Below are 18,752 nucleotides of genomic sequence, written 5' to 3' on the forward strand. Positions count from 1 at the left end.
ACTTAGAGGCATAACCGCATTGAAAGCAATGTCGCAAGTGAGGTAATCTTCACACAACACATGTAATACATAAGGGAAAGAGATACATAGTTGGCTTACAATCGCCACTTCACACAATTACATGAATAAAGCATTACATCATCCAGATACAATCAAGGTCCGACTACGGAGCCAAAATAAAAGAAGAACCCCAAATGCGACACAGTCCCCGATCGACCCCAACTGGGCACCACTACCGATCAACTAGAACGAAACAACACAAAGGATAAGATCTTCATCGAGCTCCTCCTGAGCTTGGTTGCGTCATCTGCACGGACTCATCGGTACCTGCAAGCTGGTTTTGGAAGTATCTGTGAGCCACGGGGACTCAGCAATCTAGCACCCTCGCGATCAAGACTATTTAAGCTTATGGGTAAGGTAAAAGCATGAGGTGGAGCTGCAGCAAGCGACTAACATATATGGTAGCTAACATACGCAAATGAGAGCGGGAAGAGAAGGCAAAGCACGGTCGAGAAACTATGATCAAGAAGTGATCCTAGAACAACCTACGTCAAGCATAACTCCAACACCATGTTCACTTCCCGGGCTCCGCCGGAAAGAGACCATCATGGTTACACACGCAGTTGATGCATTTTAATTAAGGTCAAACTTCAGGTTTTCTACAACCGGACGTTAACAAATTCCCATCTGCCCATAACCGCGGGCACGGCTTTCAAAAGTTCAAATCCCTGCAGGGGTGTCCAACTTAGCCCATCACAAGCTCTCACGGTCAACGAAGGAATAGACCTCCTCCCGAGACATTCCGATTAGACTCGGTATCCCGGTTCTACAAGACATTTCGACAGGGTAAAACTAAACCAGCAACACCGCCCGAATGTGCCGACAAATCCCGATAGGAGCTGCACATATCTCTTTCTCAGGGCACACTCAGATTGTCCTAGGTACGGGTAGGCCAGCCCAGAGTTGCCCCTGGTGGTCACCGGCAGCTGACAGGTTGGACCAACACTCAGAGGAGCACTAGCCCAGGGGGGGGGGGGTAAAATAATGATGACCCTCAGGAGTGCGACTCCCAAGGGAAAACAAAAGGCTAGGTGGCAAATGGTAAAACCAATGTTGGGCATTGCTGGAAGAGCTTTACTTAAGGCAAACTGTCAAGGGGTTCCCATTATTACCCAACCGCGTAAGGAACGCAAAATCCGGGAACATAACACCAATATAACGGAAACTAGGGCGGCAAGAGTGGAACAAAACACCAGGCATAAGGCCGAGCCTTCCACCCTTTACCAAGTATATAGATGCATTAATTAAATAAGATATATTGTGATATCCCAACAAGTAAACATGTTCCAACAAGGAACAACATCTCCATGTTCCAACAAGGAACAAACTTCAATCTTCACCTGCAACTAACAACGCTATAAGAGGGGCTGAGCAAAGCGGTAACATAGCCAATCAACGGTTTGATAGGACAAGGTGGGTTAGAGGCTTGGTTCAACAATATGGGAGGCATGATAAGCAAGTGGTAGGTATTGCAGCATAGGCATAGCAAAAGAGCGAGCATCTAGCAAAGCAAAGATAGTAGTGATTTCGAGGGTATGATCATCTTGCCTGCAAAGTGGTCAGAGTTGACTGGATCCTCGAAAGCAAACTCAATGGGCTCCTCGTTAGCGAACTCGTCTCCCGGATCTACCCAAACAAGACAAACAAGCAAACGGAGCACAATCAACCACGTGCAAGGATCAACAATATGATGCAAAGATGGTATGCTATGCGGGATGCGATGCGGGGTGCATATGCAAGATTTGGCAAGGGATGCATGAACCTGGCCTCAACATGGAAATCCAAGTGTGCCACTGGAAAATTTGAGATGAAATCGCTTGAAAACGATATAAAGATCACCGGAATCGGAGTTACGGCTTGGAAATGGCAAGCAATTCAAATATGACCACGTTCTGCGATTTACAGCAAGTAGCCATCTAAATGCAACAAGATGAACATGCTACAGCACCCAAACATGGCATCAAAATACATGGCAGGGATGCATTCAAGATGCTTAACAAAAGTCTAGCACTGAGCTACGGCCAATTCATCCATTAACAGGTTCAAACAAGCATGGCAAAAATGCATATGGTAAACAGATTTCAGACTTAGTGAAATTAACACTTGTCTGGAATTTCAGATCAGGTAGCACTCTTTGGAGCAATAAAACTATATGCTACAGGAATTGAACATGGCAAAGTAAAGCATGGCATGGAGCTACTCAAAGAGCTTAACAAAAGTCCCTTAGTGACCTTGAGCCAAAAGGGATCAGAAAATACAATTGCAAGCATGTGAACATGGCAAAAACATAATCAGTTCTCAGACTTAGTGAAAACTGGAGCATGCTGAAACATATATCAAGTAGGCATGTTTACGAGCTCGATGCACTCACTACGGAGCAAGTCATGACCAACTAAGCATACACCCATCAAGAATACACAAAATGCAAGCTAGACATGGCAAGAACAATAGCATAGCATGCACGGATCAACTACAACATCCTCGGCAAAATCGCTAACAAGTAGACAATCTGCCCAGATTCACGAAATAGCAAAAGTAGAGCTCGATTGACTCAAGCTAGGGTGCTCCATAATTGCAAACAAAGACATGGATGGATAGAGCACTACAAGATTAACAAAACATCCTTACTGATCATCCTCAAAAGAGGCACGGATCACTAGGAAACAACATGAACATAAGGCCATATGAGATAAACAGGTCAAGGACTTAGTGGAAATGCTAAGTCCCTGAAATCGGCATTACCAAGTGCCTCACTTAGCAAGCTTGTGCTAGTCACCACACACATCACAAAAATACATGGGTTGCACCTCTGGAAAGATGGCAAAACCCTTAACAAAACATATGTAGAGCTCAGGGGCATATCATGCACACATAAATCATGGCAAAAATGACAAATATCTAAATGGAGCAGCAGATCTGACAATTATCTCAAGTAGCTCTCTTCTAACAGCATTTCGGGCGTCAAGATGAACTCAAATGAAAATAATGCAATGAGATGAAATGATGTACTCTCTGAGACGAACATTTTGATATGCTATATGCATGAATCGGAGCTATGGATGCAAAGTTACAGCACGATGAACATGGGCATATGAATCTGGAAACTTCGGGGACTTAGTGGTTTTTTTTTACCTCGTGAGAAAGTCAACTGGACGAGATGATCCCGGGACGGAGGGATCCGGGCGGCGCGAGGTTGTTTGGTTCGGGACCGGGTGGATCTCATCCCACCCGGCCGGATCTGGGACGGGGCGGCGGCCGGGTCCGACGAGGTCGCCGGAGGACTCCGGCGAGGCGGGGCGGCGTCGAGGTGGTGATGGAGCTCGGCCAGGGCAGCGGGAGTCGCCGGAGGCGGCGGGTGAGGTCGGAGGAGGCGGCGACCGGCTTGGGCGGCGCGGTGGCGGAGTCCGGCGAGGCGCGGGCTGGCGGTGAGCGGCGGCGGTGCACCGGCGAGGTCGCGCCGGCGACGAGGCGGCGGAGTGAGGACGGAGGCCGGGGCGCGCGGGCGTGAGGCGACGCGAGGAGATGGGCTCGGGGGGCCCGAACTGGGCCTCGCCGGGCCGGCGGCGGCGGGCGGCGGTCGCCACGTGGAGGCTCCGGATTGGACGCGGGCGGGGTGCGGACGTGTCCGTCGGCGCGAGAAGGTGGGATCTAGGGTTTCGTCCGCGAAAATGAACGGGGTGCACATATTTATAGGTAGAGGGAGTTAGGAGAGTTCAAATGAGGTGCGGTTTTCGGCCACGCGATCGTGATCGAACGACCGAGATGATGGAAAGGGTTTAGGTGGGTATTGGGCCAACTTGGAGGGGTGTTGGGCTGCAACACACACGAGACCTTTTCAGTCCCTCGGTTAACCGTTGGAGTATCAAACGAAGTCCAAATGGTACGAAACTTGACAGGCAGTCTACCGGTAGTAAACCAAGGCCGCTTGGCAAGTCTCGGTCCAATCCGGAAATGTTTAATCTCCAAACGAAAGAAAGGTAGAAATGACCACCGGAGGAGAACGAGCGCCGGAATGCAAAACGGACAACGGAGAAAATGCTCGGATGCATGAGACGAACACGTATGCAAATAAAATGCACATGATGACATGATATGCAATGCATGACACGCAAGCAATGACAAAGCAACAACAGCGAATAACTGGAGGACACGTGGCACATCGGTTTCGGTGCGTTACTGCCGGAATCCTGAAATAAATTCAGGAATAAATGCGAGCACCAGGATTTAAACTCTGGTGGGCTGAGGATACCACAGTTCCTCCAACCATTCAATCATATGTTGGTTCGCCATTTGAATTTCTTTTTGATACAGTGTACTGACCCTACATGAACCGTCTCTTCGCCCTTTTGAGTTTTGAACCGCTGAACCGCGACGCAGTGCAAACTGCACCATCCTGCTGTGCTGCTGCCATTTTTATGTACCCAACCTGCCCTGCCCTAGACGTTACCAAGAAGGGGAAAAAGGGCGGACACGCCAGGAAAGAAGAACGAGAAAGGAGACCAAGAAACGACCAGACCAGGAGGAGCCCAATCCATCGACCCTCCCCCGCGACCTCGAGTTCTCGAAGAATCCATTTCTCCAAGAACCCGGCTGCAGTACGCAGAGAGGCAGAGCGGAGCTGTGGAGCCGAGGCGGCCCGCGGTCCCCATCCCCGCGATTCGGCCGGGATCCGGCCGCGCCGCCGCGGCCATGGACATGATCGACAGCATCGAGTGCGTGTCGTCGTCGGACGGCATGGAGGACGACGACGCCATGTCCTCCAACCTGCCCCGCCCCTTCCTCAAGGCCTCGGCGGCGGCCATCGCGGCGGCCAGCATCGGGGTGGTCCCCGGCGGCGTCGGTGGCGCGTCCGGCGCCGGCGCGGCCGGGGGGATCGCCGGCCCGCTGATTCCGCCGGCCACGAGCGTCCACGAGCTCCTGGAGTGCCCCGTCTGCACCAACTCCATGTACCCCCCGATCCACCAGGTCAGCGCCTCGGTCCGTGCCCTTGGGTTGTCTCTTTTTCTTGATTGCCTCCGGGATCTTGGTCCGGTCCTTGGAATTTGCGCGGCGTGTTTGATCTCCGACGCAGGGAAGGCGGGATCTTGGTTGCTTGTTTCGGTTTCTTTGGCTGCAACTCAAGTTTTGCGGATGTCATATACTTCATTGTTTGCGTTCTAGGCACATTCAAGTCACGCAAGAACTGAAATTTCATGACTAAGACGCTAGTACATCACAATCAATCCTGATAAGGAGAATTCCCGTTGAAATTTTGCGTTCCCAAGTGGAAAAATTAACGCTGTGAAGAAACGGTGTTATCGGGACTTAACATACCCAATTGCAGGAGGGATTTTAAATGTGATATATATGATTGCACGATCATTCTTGGCCTGAGGAATCATGGTTGGAAGCAGAGTGTTATAATCAGGATGTAGTTTAGATTCTTCAATAGTTTCTGAAGGTTTTGGGTTCTGACAATTTTAGATTCTTCATTAACTGAGTACTGCAATGCTGGAAAAGGAAATTATAATGTTTAGTTAGGCCCTTAGGGCATTTGAACTGTCCCATGCTTTGCCACCAGTTATCAGAAAAGAATACATTGTATGTTGGAGAAAGGAACATACATTCTCATGTAAACCGTACTATTCTCGTTTTTCTTTAAAAGCAGGAGGCAGTATTCTTTTGTTTTTCTTATGTTTGGTTGGCAGAATGTTTGTTAAACTCCACCCACCTCTTAATCCAATCTTCAACACAATTTAGAGAAACAACTATAGCTTTATCGATCGATGTTCTTGCTAACCACATTATTCAAGTAAGTTAAAAGTGTAGCGAATATATAGAATGTGTGTAACCGATCATTTTCAAAAGCAATTATTTCTTGTTGCTTGGTGACTGATGAGCATATAGGGACAATGAAGATTATGACTGAAAATATTTATTTGTCACATAATTTATGCACTTGTCATGATGCATACTAAAATACATTAGAATAACATGTCAGGTGTTCATCAGTTATATATGGTTTTGGTGAATGAGTAAACACATACTTAATGGTACTTTGAGTATACCTAAACAATCTATGTGGTGAGGGCTGGGATGCTTCTGTACTTGATTTTATTATCTATCGTATACCTTACCCACACATGCTGGTCAAGTATCACAGAAGTTGCTCAACTACTGAACCATGAGGCCTAATCTTCGAAATTTATTCAAGTGTGGAAACCAGTTCTTTCATCAGGACTAGCCTGAGTTACACTTACATCTTCATGAATACTTCACCGGCTTACAAAAATATCATGATAGACATAATGATATGTTGGCATGTTCTTTTGTGACTGATAATTAATTGTGTAGGCCCTTCATAGTTGCATCAATCCAGATGGCCAGACTAGGCACTAAACATCTTTTATGTTTGGTGAACAAGCTTTTGTTTATATATGATAGCCTACTTCCCAAGGTTACCTCATTTTTCTTTGCGTGGAGGATATATTAATAGTCTTCCCATATGTGATGTCTTTCATCAATAAGTCCTCTTGTACCTGTGCATCTGTTTTTACCAATGCTAAAAGTTTTGAAATTTTGTATTGGGTCCTTCTGTGCCCCCTTTTTATGGGTATGCTTATCTGTCTTTCACATGCAATGTAATCATATAGAATGTATGATTTATTTTTGCATGTCCTGAACATGTGAAGTGTTCTGTTAGTATAAATGTTACATGAAGCCTTCAAAATTTCTGCGAATGCACCCTGAATAGATATTCATGCTGGCTGTGTGTAGGCAGTGTACTTCCCTCTTTATACTATAGGACAAGATGCACAGTTCAATAGGACGTGCCTTCCAGATGGGCTGCATATTCTTATAATAGCCTTCTTTAGAAGGGATTTCTTTTCCAATGTGTAGTTAACATTAAGTATTATATTTGACTTGAGTAAACCTACTCCTTTTTAAGTAAATTATTGTGGCGAGAAGGAATGCAATATCTGTAGCAACATTATACTGTTAAACAACACCAATACATCAGCAAATATGTTTACGCATAATTGATATTTGTTTGTTTGAACATTTTTGTGAATCTTATATACTGTACTGGTACCTAGTCTTGCTCTAGGTCTATACTATCTAGTTACTTGTTGCCTAACTAGCTGATGTACCTTCCATTCTGTTTTGATTGATTTGTCTGGATTATGCATTTCAGGATTTTGTTTCTACGGCCATCTATCTCTGTACGTCCAAAAGTTTGACAATTTAAGTTGACAGTGACAACAAAATAACATCTTTGCTATTTTTACAGTGCCAAAATGGGCATACCCTTTGTTCTACTTGCAAAGCTCGGGTGCACAACCGCTGCCCTACCTGTCGACAAGAGCTGGGCGACATCAGGTGTTTGGCATTGGAAAAGGTGGCTGAATCACTTGAGCTACCATGCAAATACTACTCACTAGGTTGTCCAGAGATCTTCCCATACTATAGCAAGCTCAAGCATGAGTCGCAGTGCAATTTTAGGCCATACAGCTGCCCTTATGCGGGATCTGAATGCTCCGTTGTTGGGGACATTCCTTTCCTTGTTTCACATCTGAGAGATGACCATAAGGTTGACATGCATTCTGGGTGCACATTCAACCATCGTTATGTCAAGTCAAATCCCAGAGAAGTTGAAAATGCAACTTGGATGCTAACTGTAAGTGTTCACAACCTTTTCATCTCTAGGCTTGTACACTTGCCTGTTGCATTTACTTGATATCTTATGTCCACCTGTATTTTGGGGAAAAGATTTACAATACACTAGATTACTATCTTGCTGTACCTTGATCGTGCTTCCGTCATCCTTCATTTATAATATCATAAAGAAACTTTTGTTGGTCCTAGAATACTGGATGGTCTTTCAGAATGTGTCCAACTACCCAAAAGAAAGGTGGTAGCTTCCCCCTAGTGCTGCTTGATACATCTGCCTCTGCCTGTTTCTTTTTCTGTTCATTTACCTTCAGCATGTGAATCAAGTGATTCCTATCTGACACAATGCCTTCATATCTAGGTTTTCCATTGTTTCGGGCAGTATTTCTGCTTGCATTTTGAGGCCTTCCAGCTCGGAATGGCGCCAGTCTACATGGCATTCCTCCGCTTCATGGGCGACGAGAATGACGCAAGGAACTACAGCTATAGCCTTGAGGTGGGTGCCAATGGCAGGAAGATGATATGGGAGGGCACGCCCCGGAGCATCCGGGACAGTCACCGCAAAGTGCGTGACAGCCATGACGGCCTCATAATCCAGCGGAACATGGCACTCTTCTTCTCCGGTGGGGAGAGGAAAGAGCTGAAACTGCGGGTGACTGGCCGCATCTGGAAGGAGCAGCAGAACCCCGACTCGGGAGCCTGCATCCCTAATCTCTTCAGCTGAAGTGAATAGTTGGCAACAGGATATCATGTGATTCAGGTGTATATTGAAGAAATGTGATTGCCGATTTGCTTTTCTCTCTTTACAGTTTGTGTTTGTGTCTTTTCGCTTTTTCAGCCACTTTGTTGTAACATGCTCAATATTCTTTGGGGTGGTTGGTGTTATCAAGGACAGCACGTGAAGCCTGCTGGAAATCACATGATGATCATTCTCCTCTGCCTGGTCTGTGTCCTGTGATTCCTAAATGTCTGTCATGTGATTGTACTTTTAATGATCTAGTGATGTATGATTGTATTCTCAGTTGCTTGAAACATGCATGCATCAACTGGGGAACTGCTTGAAACATCTGTTCCATACACCTTAACTTTTTAAAAGAAAGATTCTATGATTTGTTGGTGCGCCTGCTTTGAGCCTAAGCCAACCACAAGCAAAAAAGAAATTGGCTAGCCAATATACTGGATAAGGTTTTGGCTTCCCACGTTTTCTTCAATGTTGGCAAAGAAAAATAAATTAGAATTGGATTAAGCATGCGTTAATATTAGGAATGATTCAAGCAATGCCCAAAATTTTGGTCATGACCAATTTTTTTTCTTAACTGTGTGACAAAAAATGGTACACCATCTATACATGCCCACTTCAAGCTGAGGCAAATTGCCTCAAGTTTGGAAAAGAAAGACACAACCTTTTTTTGAGGAAGAAAGACACTCGATAATGGCTACACTCTGCATATGCTCTTCTCGGCTGCTCAGCCAACCCCTCCTTGCCTAGCTGTTGGCGCGTGGTTTTTCCATAGTTGCGGTTGGAAATTGATCATTGCGAGGGATGCACCTAGCCTAAAGCTATTAGGCATCCTCTGACCCGTACGGGCATCTTCAAGGGAATGCACCAAAAGTCCAAAACCCCTCTGCCCGTTCCGATTTATTTGTGGACGTGTTCATGGAAAAAGCCCATTTATCCGTCATAAATTAGACACCTGGCGGCATCCCCCATTTGTCTGACCCTTTTTGTCCATTTTCATTTTCAGCCTAAATTGAATATTCGAAAGACACAACTTAAAAATAAAAAATACATAGTTCAAGTTTAGAAATATACAGTTTGAACATAGATATTAATCAGAGGACATGTTTAAACATAAAAATACTCAAAAGTACGTCACAGATCTATTGACTTACATGATGTATTCACAAATGCTCTACAAGATCATTTAGAAGTTATTGATGCGCTTCTAGATCTCGAAGTTGCTGATGCATATTGAGCAAATGTGCAACCTGATATGCCTCTTCTTCCAAGAGATGGACATATGTGCCATGGTTTTCAAAGTTAACATTCTGTACACCATCACCCTCATCCTTCAATCATGTTGTGCATGATCATACAATTAGTCATCATCTTCTACAATGTCTTGGGATCCCACATATTTGTAGGTCCATGTATAATAGCCCATCAAGCTTGCAGCACCTCAAATGCCCACTCCCCGTCCTTCCTAGCACCTTCTTGCATTTGGGCAAAGAGAGTCTTTTTGTTACCTTGCGACTCGGTGTCAGTCTTCACAATCGTCACCCATTAAGGAAAAATACCGGCAGCAACGTAGTACCACATGGTGTACTCGTGCCCATTGATGGTATAGTTGCACTCGGGAGCCTTGCAACACAAAGTCTTGCAAACAATGACGATCGCTGAAGCACGTCGATGTTGCTATGAGACCCTGGCTTGCCAAAGAAAGAGTGTCAAATCTACAGGTCGTGTCATGTCACTACTTCCGGTATGATGGTGGGCTCTCGGAGTATGATATTGGTATCGTCCTTATGAACCTACTAGATAGTTCTTCCATTCCTAGTGCATGCAATTGATGGAACCAGGCATACCGGGAAACCCTCTTCATTCTCCAAATGCCAAAAGCTTGGCTGTGTCGGCATAGTTGGTTCTCTCAAGTACTCTTTGCCAAACACCTTCACCACTAAAGTGGAAAATCTGACCATCGCTTTAATACATGACCTCTCTGCCATCCGGATACACTCATCAACAGTGTTTGTCCCATTGTATCATATGCAGATATTCTCATAGCAGCAGTGCAATTCTAGAGACAAGAGAACCCAAGTAGCTTGGTGCAATCCCTCTTTAGCGTGAAGTGTCATATTCGTTCACACCCTCCACAATGCGTAAGAACACATGCCTATGCATCCGAAAATGAGGATGAAAGAAGCCATAATGACATGTCAGCTTGGCCCATGAATAGTCAGTGTAGAGTACCAACGCCACCCTTTCCCCTTTTTGGTTATCAGTTATCCTGCTCGACGTAGAACCCATGAAGTTGAGAATATGCTCCTCTTCCTTCTTCGATGCTCCGAGAATACTCAACATTAACATAAACTCATAGTCGTTGTCACCTTCGTCCCATGTCGATGATATGAAGAATTCGTTGTAATTAAAAGCATCATTGGTGTCCATCTTTTGCACCCCACAAATGTGCAACAAGAAAGCGGCCAAACTCTATTTCAGACATTTCGTTGAATAAGTGGTGCACGAGGTGGACGGCATTTGTGGTCGGGGGTCTAAGACATACCAAGAGTGGCGTCCATACGACGAGCGTGTTCGGGGGCAATGATCCGGGTGAGCGTGTGACTAGATGGGGCGCGGGTTGGGGGAGGAACAGAGGATGAAAGAATGGAGATAGGCGGAGGGAGGAAGGAAGCTCTAGGGTTTGAGATGGGGCCCATGTCTCGTCAGTCCGGACAACCCTCATTTCTCCTCCACATATGGTCTGGGTTTGGAGAGTTCGGACAACCCAGGCATATATCCTAGGTTTAGGGGAGGCCCTGCTGGATGGCCTTTCGATTGTGTTTGTATCATAAACGGCCAATAACTCGTATTTTTCCTCGAACGATGCTTCTTTTGGAATTGCGGAGATCATGCATATTCAACGTTTGTGTGTTAACAAACCTTTTCTTTTGCTTTTATATTTTTGAGATTGCTCACCACAAGTGTCATGTGGTGCCTGAGGGTATCTCCAACGCCAACACAAACTAGACAACGCATCCGTTCGTGGATTGGGGGACCAGACCGCGGACACTGATGCAAGGCCTACCATCCAATCATAGCCGCAAATGTCTGCACATTTCGGAAGAATTTAACGGAAGAGAACAAATTTGATGCATATTTAACAAACTGGACGATATTCATTCATATTTTGATGATTTTTACATAGAACTGGATGCTTTTCATCTAAGCTGGAGCAAGGTCATTACATCTTGACATATTCAACTAAATTGTACTCTAAACCTAGTCTAAATGACCGTTGGCGTCCATTCCCCATGCCTGACCGGTCATGAGCCCCGAAAAATGAAGCTCCGCCTCCGTAGCCTGCAAGCGACTAATCCGGCAACGATGATGAGCCCGTCAAGCTTAGCTTCAATGGGAAGGGAGGAGTGGTGTGGCCTTCCTGGGACCCGAGCGTCGGCGACCTCCCATGCTCCACTCTTCTCGCTACCGGCGGCGCCCGCGGACGTGCCGTCTTCGTCCTCGTGGCAGCGGGGCGTGGTCGAGGTGGAGCTGGCGACGTCGTCCCTATGGCACCGGGGCAAGGCCGACTTCATCCACCACCTCATCGATCTCCTTGAAGGCGGCTTCTAACTCTGTCTGATGGACGCAGTACCGCCAGCGGGTGCAGCAGATGTCGCGGGCGGTGTGGTAGGATTGGACCAGCGCCTCCTGCTCGCCCACGACCATGTCCGGCGCGATGCCCGTGCCGCCGACGAGTTGCTCCTTCGCACGCTGGTGCTCGTCGAGGAGGCGATGGTTGTACGCCTGGTCGCCTTGCGCCTACAGGGACGTGGCATATGTCGCTTTTCCAACACCATGTTGGTGTAGTGAGCTCGGGCCTCGCCCATGGTGATGCCGGCATGGGCCGGCGAGGAAGTTGGCACAAGCTCGTTGTCGGCCGCCTCTTCCATTGGGGCGTCCGCAGCGCTGGCCTTCGGTGAGCTTGTCCGTCTGCCGACCTGCCAGCCTACTGCAATGGTGGCGATCTCCTTTATTTGCTCGGACTAGAGGCTGTCCCAGAGGGCTTTGGAGCTCGAGGAGGCCATCATGGGCATGCCGTCGAGGGGAGTTAGGGAGCAGAGGAGGTTGAATGCGGCTGTTGCCGAGCCTGAAGTTTAAATAGCGTGCAGATGGTAGGGCATGCAACGAGGTGGCTAACGGTGGGTAACAGACGGATGAACAGGTGACGCTGGAGCAGGTTCCTCGGCAACCGTGCATGTTTAATGTAGGGAGGCGGACATACTGGATGTCATTTGAACGCCGATCAGTCGCGTGCACCGGGATGCGGCGCGGGCGGTGCTCTCAATGCCGGAGCGACCTGAAAGGTTGCGTCCATTTTGGGCAGGCATGAATGCGGCGGTGACGCTCTGGAGCGGCGGTGACCGCTTTGGACGGGAAACTGCTCGAGCGGAAGAGGGTTTGTGTGGGCCAGGGACATTGGATGTTTGCGTGGCAGCAATCCAAACTCCCGCGAAGCCCCTCAGTTTACTTCCGGTTAATCTCTGTCTCTACTGCTTAATAATCAATCACCTTAATATACTTACCTTCTAAAACAATTGCACTTTAATTTATTTGTCAAACTTCTAATCAAAATATAAGGTAATTCAAGGGTATAATTTGATATACATTTATTTACACAATCACATCATTATTAATAGATAAATCACAAGCTAACATGTTAAAATATTTATATCCTGTTGCGATGCACGGACATTATTTTAGTACGAGAAAAATGACATTCGAACCATCGAATGAATCCATATTGTGGGCAGTCTGAGGGTCCAACGGAGATGCCAAACAACCCAAAAAAAAAAAAGAAGAAAAAGGCAGAGAAGAGTGTAAATCTTCACACGCTGGCCGGGAACGTGAGCTTTGGCCCGAGCCGGCGCAAGCGACAGGCCCTCCCTCCGTTTCCAAAGAAAGGATTGAAAAGATTTTAGCCCATCTGGGTTTTAGCTCCACAGCCACCGCCGCCATGGCCGTCATCCCACCCCTCTCACTCCTCCTCCTCCCCCTCCCACTCCTCCCCTAGCCTCGCGTCTGCCCCGAATGGCGAGCGCCTCCATCTCCTCTCTGTTCCTCGCGCCACCCGGATTTCCCTGCCAGATCGCCGGCCGCCTAGCCCCCGCCCCCAGAATCCGTTCCTCGAGGCGCTTCGCGGCTGCCCGCTGCGAGGCCGCCCTCGTCCCGGCGTGGCGGCTCCGCGCGCCGCCCCGTCGCCGGAACGTGCTGCGCGACAAGGCCCCGCCGCCGCTGGTGGTTCGCCCTCCCAACCACGAGGCCCTCGATTCTCGTCCGCAGCTGGACAAGGACCGCCCTCCTTTGGTTGGTCTTACTGGAGAACCGCAGTCTGCTTCGTCCGATGATCACGCGTTACCGGATCCTGAGGAGAAATCGGACATTTCTGTTTGTCTAGATGCCGGTCCAAGTGGGAATGCAGTGGCTGAGTCCACCTTGGATGGCCCGAAGGATTTGGATTGGGATGCAGAGGAGAGCCATCTCTGCGGCAATGGGACCGGTCCTGTATTCAGTGTATATGAAGACCCAGACGGCAATGCAGTGCATGTTGAGGTGAATGAGGATGAAATCGTTAGCAGGTGTGTGAGTGCAGATGGAGAAGGGAGTGGCGATTTGCAGTCCATGTTGTCTCGTGCAAGAGTAATGGCTAAGGGGTTTGAAAGTGGCGAACGTGAGGTTCCGAAGAACAGCTCATTGGTTCAGTTCGTAGCCACCGAGAAGAAGGAATCGTGTGTTGCGGATGCTGATGTTTCAGTTGTGCAGACAAATAGGACTGCTTCAAGGGCTGTTGCACAGGGTGGTTTTGCAGCATTTTGTGGTGTGTGCATTGTATTGATGGCGTCGAAGTTGATTTGGAGGAACATCAAGGCACCTTTTTCTAGAAAGTCGTTTCATGTACCTAGACCAGGGATGAGAGCTGGTCAATTGGACAAGGGTAACGGCATGGTAATCAGTAATGTACATAAGTTTCCAGGAGATTTACTGGTAAGACCGCAGTTAGAGAGGATGGAATTGATGAACAACCTCAAAAAAGCCAAAATGTCAAGAGAACGGTTTTCTTTCAGAAATATATTTTGTTGCAGTACTGTTGCAAATGATGACAATGCAAGAATAACCGAGATCAGAAGAATGGTGACTGATGTTCACACTCTAGAAGAAGGAAACCTTGGAAAAAGCAAAGGGGGAAACAATAATTCTGTTGTCTTTCCCCACCCAGTAGTTGCCACCGAGGAAGCAATTTCAGCAAGTTATGTTAGACAATCCGTAGATGATGCATCAGAGTTCGACAGTTGTGAATTACCTAATATTAGTTCCTCCAATGGTATTATTGAGGAAAGTGTCAAGCAGCCTGTGGATTTTAAGAACGGAGCACCAACCGTAGACACATGTGTAAAAGATCAGTATGTTATTGGAGAAATTGAACAGCCTGAGTTCAGGTATAATGATGAGAGCACAGCTGATGCAAAGGATACAACTTCTGTCATACATGCAGCAGAAAAAGAACTACATATTTGTTCTGCAGATGATCATAATGTGAGTCCTAATACCATCAATACCCCATCACCTGAGTTTGAAAGAAAAGAACAGTTCGCGGAGATAGCTGCTAGTATTCAAGGACTAGAACCATCTGAGCTGTTCAGTAGTGACAAACAGATGATTTGTATAAATGGTAGTGCTCACCAGATCATCAATAATGTTGTCCCAGAAACTGCTGATGTTTTTTCACCTAATTGCTTTAACATTTCATCATCTGGGTTGAAATACAACGGAGCATCCCTAGCCAATAGTGAAAATGATATCAATTGCATGCAAGAAACTGAAGTACCGATGGCCTTTGCAAATGATGCTCAGATGGCTAACTGTGAAGGCTTTGCTCATTGCGTAAGCATAATAGGTAAAGAAGCATGTAAAGATCCACTAATGACCGATATATCAACTATGAAATCACCTCAGAGAATCAGTGAAGAGCCTGCGGATTTGATGACATATAACATGCAATGCATGCAAGAACCAGAACCATCCAACCATGATGGCAAAGAGGTAATTTATGCAAATGCGAAGAACCATAAGAAAGCCGTAGTACACAATGAGACAAAGACTAGTTCAGAAACAGTTGATGAAGCTAACACATCTCCATTATACATCCTACAAGAAACAGTTCAACACAGAGGTGCAGAAGTTGAAATATCAGAGAAGGAAGTGAAAATCACTTCCTCCAACAAAGAAGCCAGAGGGCATCTTAAAAAGGATAAAGCGAAACTACAGAAAGAAATGTTCAGTGACAAGGTACCTGGAACAAAGTTGTCAGCAGAAGGTGGTGTACCTGGAACTAGCATTGTGGTTGATCCATCAAATGGTGTACAGAAAACTAAAAGAGTGGCACGCAAACGGCTGAAGAAAGTGCAAACTAATCAGGGAGCTGCAGAAAGAGTCACAGAACAAGATGTCGCTCACAATAGCAGCATGGTTGGTCAGGAAAACAGTAGCCAGAATGTTAGAAGGACAAGAAGAAAAAATCAGACAAATGCATTTCACACCGAAGGATCTCAAACAAGAGAAGAAATTCCAGAAACAACTTCCATGGAAAGTTTACCTGATGATGCACCAATAGCTGAAAACATGAAACCTCTTGTTAAGGCAGGTTCACCTGCTGGAACACTATCTTCAGAGGTATCAGTAAGAAACTATTGATTTGCAGTATCCTTTGCAGAGCTGTTACTTATATGTTTCAATAAGACAATTTTAATATGGTGCTCTTTCAGCAGTATCGTTCCGTAGTTTGGAATTCGTCATAAGGTCATCTTTCTAACAAGGACCAGATAACAACACTAGTGTAGAAGGATTAGGAAAATGGTAGGTGCTAGTTGTAAACTAATGAACTCTTGAATGTGCAAAAAACATTGTAAGTAGGAACTTATAGAATTTTCTGGACATAGTGAACTATATATAACTTGTGAGTAATACAGGAACTTGTGCAGTAACTCTCACGAAATGCTGCAGGGAACAAGTGATTCAAAATGTAAGTAACATAAGATTAAATGGCTTTCAGTAACTATTCTTGAACAGCCTATTTTGGATCGGACTGTACATCACTGGTTTGCATAGGTAATAATTTAAAGAAAACCATGACCTAATCCTTGAGCTGGTCCTCCAATGAGTAAAATGCACACATCGTCCTTCAACTCAGTCACTTAGATCCATGGACTTTGTAACCACATATTCATCCATTTAAACTTTTTAAAGGTTGCGCTAGAGGTTCATATCTGGTCGCGCAGTCTCTGACTGCTTCCGTGTGTGTTGACTATGAAGCATGACATCCTTCCCAATTACATGGTGGCACTGGCATGTCTTCTTCCTCAGACTGCAAATCGCTGGTTTACATTTACTTGCATGATGCTTGCAGCTTGCCGTACTACTATTATCATATTTTCTCTTGTTTGTTCCTGAATCCTGGCGTTGTCATGTTTCTATTGAAGGATATTCTTAGGGAATCTCAGCCAAGTAGGTTCAATACCCATACAATGAGGAAGGAAGAGTTAAAACTCAAATTCCAAGCTTCCGAAAGGATGGAGGCAGCCGCAACGGAAACTAAAACCAATATGCACAACTATAGTGCCATGCATGAGGGATCAACTGATTTTGACAAGTCGAAGACGAAGATGGGTGTAGCTGCTGCCAAGAAGTCCACAAAGAGGTAGATGTTTTCCTCAGAATTCTCCTTTTTATTGAGTCAAAGATCATATAGAATGGCTGTGTGATTGGTATGTACACACACTTGTCTGAAACTGTCCACTGCACACTTCCTTTACAGAAAATCATTGTCGAAGCGTACCAAGCCAAGTAATCCAGTGTCAAATAAAGACTCAGAGGAACCCACTGGTGACTGATGTGCATAAAGTGTTTCAAGTAATGTCCTCTTCGTCTCCTTCGTGCATAGGCATTAAGGCAGTTTCTGGAGAGTTGCACTCAATTAATGTGCAGCAAATTTCTTGGTGAGGAATAGTGGCAATATTTGCAGTACAGGCATCAACCGAAGAGGATAACTTCTCTCGTCAATCTGAAGTTCATCTCTGCTGCTGATGAAGGGGGTTGAGCTAACCAGGCTGCATGGAAAAGAGCTTGGTAAAATATAGGCCAACAGGATGGTGCTCCAGTATTTTACAAATACTTGACAGTCTATAGGTCCTATTCCATTTAAGTTGGAGCATCATTATGAAGTTTAGTCAAAAATAGCAAAGTCTCATAGGTGTATACTTTGAACCATGTTGTCCAAGTGGCATCTATTTTGGAGCAGAGGTGGCAATAAAGTTAAATGTACCTTCTGGTCTGCAAAATCTAGAAATAAATGAAGAAAAATATTCAGAATTAGGCAGCAATAGGGGATAAGTATAATATTGTTAAAAACCAACAGTAACAACTCAATATGTTACTTCCCCCGCCAAAAAAAACAACTCAATATGTTACTTCACAATTACAACCTTGCTCTTTTTATCTGATCGAAAGATATTTGTAAGATGCAGCAATTGCAAAAGAAGTAAGTTTCCGTGAACATTTTTGTACAATCCTTGTGCGGTTACAGATACTGTTAACACATCAGCGTATTGCCATAAACCATACTTGGCTTACAAATCCAAGGGAAGATGGGACGTAAACTTAGTCCTGTTAGTGGATCAAACTCGCAAACTTGACAGCATATATTTCATGGGACAGATGAACATGATTTTTTTTTACTATGAAACAATTGGAACTAACCAGTATACACGTAACAGAATAGTATTAATCCTGTAGCTCAATCTAATGTAAATGTTAGACTTTTCTCATGCACGCAGTCAGCGCATTACAGTGGACCATTACACATATGAGTAAGTGGATCGATTCAGCAAATATTATGAGTGATTCGCACCACTGGCTCTTTAACCTTTTCAGTTTTGGTACCAAGTTCCTAAACATGCATATTTGCTTGAACGTTGCTTAATTTTATCAACTACTCCCTCTGTTCAATTTGAACTGCCAAAACGCCATATATTTAGGAACGGAGGGAGTACATCCATTGGTCACAGAAAATATGTAGTAATGTGCTATGCGGAGAGGCAACATGTTCACTCACCCTTCATTTTGGAACCAAATGACCATTAAAAGTTTAAAGTAGCTACTGTAGGATTGGAATGAAGTGTATGCTGTTTGTTTCTTATGGAGATCATACTCATTCCTGTTGCTTTTAGACTGCTTAATCTGCTGGTGGAATTTGCTTCCTATAAATCCC

At 45.6% G+C, this 18,752-nt stretch overlaps 2 protein-coding genes across 2 annotated transcripts; both read left to right on the forward strand.

Moving 5' to 3' along the window:
• Positions 1-4,486: 4,486 nt before the first annotated feature.
• LOC123147734 (E3 ubiquitin-protein ligase SINAT5) lies at positions 4,487-8,731 on the forward strand. The gene is made up of 3 exons (XM_044567034.1): positions 4,487-5,025; positions 7,331-7,717; positions 8,072-8,731. Exons 1-3 carry the CDS (start codon positions 4,750-4,752, stop codon positions 8,432-8,434), a joined length of 1,026 nt encoding a protein of 341 aa, XP_044422969.1. The 5' UTR covers positions 4,487-4,749; the 3' UTR covers positions 8,435-8,731.
• A 4,668-nt stretch (positions 8,732-13,399) lies between these two features.
• LOC123147735 (uncharacterized) lies at positions 13,400-17,806 on the forward strand. The gene is made up of 3 exons (XM_044567035.1): positions 13,400-16,159; positions 16,966-17,183; positions 17,301-17,806. Exons 1-3 carry the CDS (start codon positions 13,520-13,522, stop codon positions 17,374-17,376), a joined length of 2,934 nt encoding a protein of 977 aa, XP_044422970.1. The 5' UTR covers positions 13,400-13,519; the 3' UTR covers positions 17,377-17,806.
• Positions 17,807-18,752: the final 946 nt, after the last annotated feature.

The sequence above is a fragment of the Triticum aestivum genome, chromosome 7A, assembly GCF_018294505.1.
Source record: "Triticum aestivum cultivar Chinese Spring chromosome 7A, IWGSC CS RefSeq v2.1, whole genome shotgun sequence".
NCBI lineage: Eukaryota > Viridiplantae > Streptophyta > Magnoliopsida > Poales > Poaceae > Triticum > Triticum aestivum.

Coding starts and splice junctions, on each gene's coding strand:
- LOC123147734 (XM_044567034.1), top strand. CDS start 4,750: ATGGACATGATCGACAGCATCGAGTGCGTGTCGTCGTCGGACGGCATG. Junction 5,026..7,330: donor TGTACCCCCCGATCCACCAG/GTCAGCGCCTCG, acceptor CTATTTTTACAG/TGCCAAAATGGGCATACCCT. Junction 7,718..8,071: donor ATGCAACTTGGATGCTAACT/GTAAGTGTTCAC, acceptor CTTCATATCTAG/GTTTTCCATTGTTTCGGGCA.
- LOC123147735 (XM_044567035.1), top strand. CDS start 13,520: ATGGCGAGCGCCTCCATCTCCTCTCTGTTCCTCGCGCCACCCGGATTT. Junction 16,160..16,965: donor CTGGAACACTATCTTCAGAG/GTATCAGTAAGA, acceptor TTTCTATTGAAG/GATATTCTTAGGGAATCTCA. Junction 17,184..17,300: donor GCCAAGAAGTCCACAAAGAG/GTAGATGTTTTC, acceptor CTTCCTTTACAG/AAAATCATTGTCGAAGCGTA.